General features: G+C 39.0%; 1 protein-coding gene across 1 annotated transcript; it reads left to right on the top strand.

Annotated features, from left to right (window-relative positions):
- Nucleotides 1-553: 553 nt before the first annotated feature.
- On the top strand, nucleotides 554-2,058 carry LOC113091512 (uncharacterized). The gene is made up of 3 exons (XM_026257083.1): nucleotides 554-606; nucleotides 1,055-1,350; nucleotides 1,524-2,058. The coding sequence occupies exons 1-3, from the start codon at nucleotides 554-556 to the stop codon at nucleotides 1,778-1,780; spliced, it is 606 nt and encodes a 201-aa protein (XP_026112868.1). The 3' UTR covers nucleotides 1,781-2,058.
- Nucleotides 2,059-3,595: the final 1,537 nt, after the last annotated feature.

Below are 3,595 nucleotides of genomic sequence, written 5' to 3'. Positions count from 1 at the left end.
AGATGCTCTGTTCTCTTGTTTATGTATCTTCTGCATCGAGTTCATAAGATGCTCTTTTCTGTCTGTGTCAAGTTCATAAAGTGGTACGTATTATTAATATGATACTATCTTGCTCCAATGTGTTTGCTGTCTGCAAATTTGTTTCAGTTCCAATTCTCTTGTATTCAGTTTTTTTCTCCCCAGATGCCGGTGTTAAAATGGTATGTATTGGATGGTCTGCATGTTATGTTGTGAATTGATTCCAGAAGATTTAGTGTCCTAAAAGTAATTTTAAGTATCCTAAACCTCACCCTGATTATACTTTTAAGGTCAGGGATGCAAACTAGTCAGCTTTACACCCAATTATGGCAATTAAGTTAATTGTGTGAAATCTGGATTTGTGTCTGTCCTGAGAAGTGCTGCTCTGGGAGCATTCACCATTTTCATGCTGTACCGTTAGTTTGCATCCCTGCTTTCTTGTGTCCTGTTTTGGGAGGATCATCATAGTAATACAGTATTTGCTTTTGAAGATTCCTTTCTGTCCTGGGCTTCATCAAAAAACATTGACACATTGATGTCGATGGTTCCTGTGCTGCTTGAAGGACAGCGATATGTCCTGACCTACAGGTTCAGCCAGGACCACTTGGAGCTTCTCTTCAACTTCATCAGAGCATCCGGTAGGGTTCATCATTAATATTTACCAGCCGCTACACTAAGTGACACAAAGTGCAGGGAAATGCTTGTATTGTTTTCAGTTTGTCGGTCCATATGTTTTTATTTTTTGTAAAATATGTTATCTGAAGACATGCACAGTAACCCTAACCCTAAGACATACACAGTACCTGGAAGTGTCACGAACCATTTTGAGCATTTAGAATCAATTTATCTGTTTGCCGAATTTATCACCACTGATACAGTCTGAATTGTATGATAATGTCTTCAACTTAATTTATATGGAAAGATCATTCAGGGGTGGTTAGTTCTAATTTTCTTTTTTTTTTTTAAAGCATAAAACATTTTTAAAGCATGTATTGAATATCTGTGTACTATACTTTTTTTTTTTTTTTTTTTAAAGTGGCTGGAATAACAACCCTAATGCCAGCCAGTTCAAGTACATCTTTAGGAAGCTGATGGCCCGGTGTGGGGTTGTTAAACCATGCAGAGGCAATGCGACGGCACAGGATGACCCAGAGTCCCTACCAGCTGTCATTGACACGTCTACAAGCCTGTCAGCTGTAGATATGTCCTCTGCAGCAGGAGGAGAAGATCTTCCATCCCCATTTGCTGACATTCCTGCCCTAGTACATGACCACAGCTACCTTCCCATCCGCTTTGATGTTCTTGTGGACAACACTCTCGTGTACATTTCAGGTAAAGGCTGACTGAAAGTCGATTTTGCCTATAACCGATGGTGCCAATAGTCAAATTCTGGGGGAAAACAATCTCGCGATAGTCCATAAAGAGAAATCTTCCCTTAATTTCCACATCCTTATTAATGATTATTATTATAAGTTATGATATTATTATACTAACTCAAATTTCAGAATTTGTTGTGCGACGGGCTCTGAAGAAGCTGTCGTGTGATGTCTGCCGTGCCAGCCTAGTGACAGACGCTGCATCTGCCTTCAAGGACCAGAGCTACCACCTGCTGACCTTAAAACACAGTGAAGGTCTGGTGATTCCATCAGAAGGCACAGTGAGGGTCGTCAGGCCAGCAGAGTGGGTCATCCGTCAGGCATCAGCAAGTTCCAGACGATCACAGCCCATCAAACTGCTAGAGGTCATGTACGGAAGAGGATAGGGTCAGAGGATGTGTTTGTGCTCGGGGAGCACATTGGCGAAACGCAGTATGGCATAGACATCCACCACCATACGCTGTTAACAGTAGTTGTGTCCCTGTTTTTTAATCTAAGGCTGCACCACATCGCTAAAATGACTAACCTTACCTTATAGAGCAACAACATGCGACAGAAGCTCAATAAAACTTTCCTTTTCAAAGGGCATTAGCCCAAGCTCTGTTATTTGGGGTCATTTTTTTTCCTCTCTGTCCTCCACAGTAGTGTAGATCTCTCTACAGGGTGGGGACATGCAGCATTTTTTTATGTATATTTGTAAAGGGGAATCTTATATCTATTTTTTTTTTATTGCAAATGTCACTTTTATAATAGTTAAAAAAAATACATTAATAGACTTTTCTGTAATTATTCCATATTTTGTGTAGTCATTCTATATCAGAACCCCTGACATACAATCCAATAAGTCTACAAGAAACTTCAGAGTGTTACCTTTCATCTGAGACCAGGAATATGCTTCTACACCAAGAGGTTACCACACAGTAACCAAAAGTCCTATAGGAAGTTTCCATAGGGCATTTTACAAAACGCATGAGCATTCCTTGGCAAATAAATTGTCTAAAGTACTCATATTTCATTCTATAATGATCTGCTTTTGCACACACCTTTACAAGAACTGGTGCTTGGGCTCAGTTGTGTATCTAAAGTCATATCAAGTGACCTAGAAGCTGAAATGTGGTCAGTTGAGATGCTTGTTATCCAGGAGAAAGAAAAAACAATATTCTAGCCTCTATAACTCTGTGCCAGTACTTCACACAATTGTTCTGATTGTTTCCTATGAAACTACGGGGTCTCAGCTTTCTAAAGAGGTCAGGCATTTGATGGGAAGGCAAAAATAGCTTCAGAACATTCAGAATGTCGAGGGGAAAAGCCTAGTAAATGGCCCAACCCTGAAGAAGTTAAAATAAACGTAATAATTCAAATTATTTTATTATAATATTAATATTATAAAAGTGTGTGTTTGTGTGTAATCATGTTGCCAATATGTACACTGAGTTTTAGTAGCCTATATATTGATTTAACATAAATACCTTGGGCGTATGTATATTCATTGCACCTATATGCCCTGTTCAATGTTATTTTCATATGGAAGTCCATGGTTATAATTATTCATAAGTATGTAGTGTCATAAGTACATCTATGACGTTTATAACAAACCAAACAGTTTGAAAATCAGTAGAAAATTGAGCAAGTTATGGTTATTTAAAAAGTACATGCACCATTAAAACACAATGTTACTAGTGAGCAAGCTGACTGTGACAAGATGGCCGCCAGGTGCGGACGTCGATCTCCATTGGCCAGCAGCGCGGACGAGACATGGGTAAGACCATAGACAATATAAATAGCTAGATGCCTCATTGGCCGCTCGACCGCACGTCAACGTCGCCGCCATATTGGAGCGGGCAACTGTCATAACTCTCACATCAGGACAGAAGAAAACATCTACAAACCTTCACACTATAATAAAAACAGATCTCGGGGTATTATCTCTCATAGGTAAGACTCAACCGTTATTTCTCGATGTTTTTTGGTCATTTTTAGCATTATGTTGACAGCTTAATTAACCACTAGTGTCAGACTATTAATAATAGCAATATCGCTAACGTAGTCAGCGGTGAAAGCTGAGACTTTATAAGAAATCAAAGTTTAAATGAATTATTATTTATGTTTATATCATAAACTAAATGGTGTTATGAGCACAATACGTACAGTGAGCTTTGACTGTCTAGATTAGTGATGGAGCTAAAGCATCACTACCGTTA

This window comes from Carassius auratus, unplaced genomic scaffold, assembly GCF_003368295.1.
Source record: "Carassius auratus strain Wakin unplaced genomic scaffold, ASM336829v1 scaf_tig00214205, whole genome shotgun sequence".
Lineage (NCBI taxonomy): Eukaryota > Metazoa > Chordata > Actinopteri > Cypriniformes > Cyprinidae > Carassius > Carassius auratus.
This window is presented reverse-complemented; position numbering and strand designations above follow the sequence as displayed.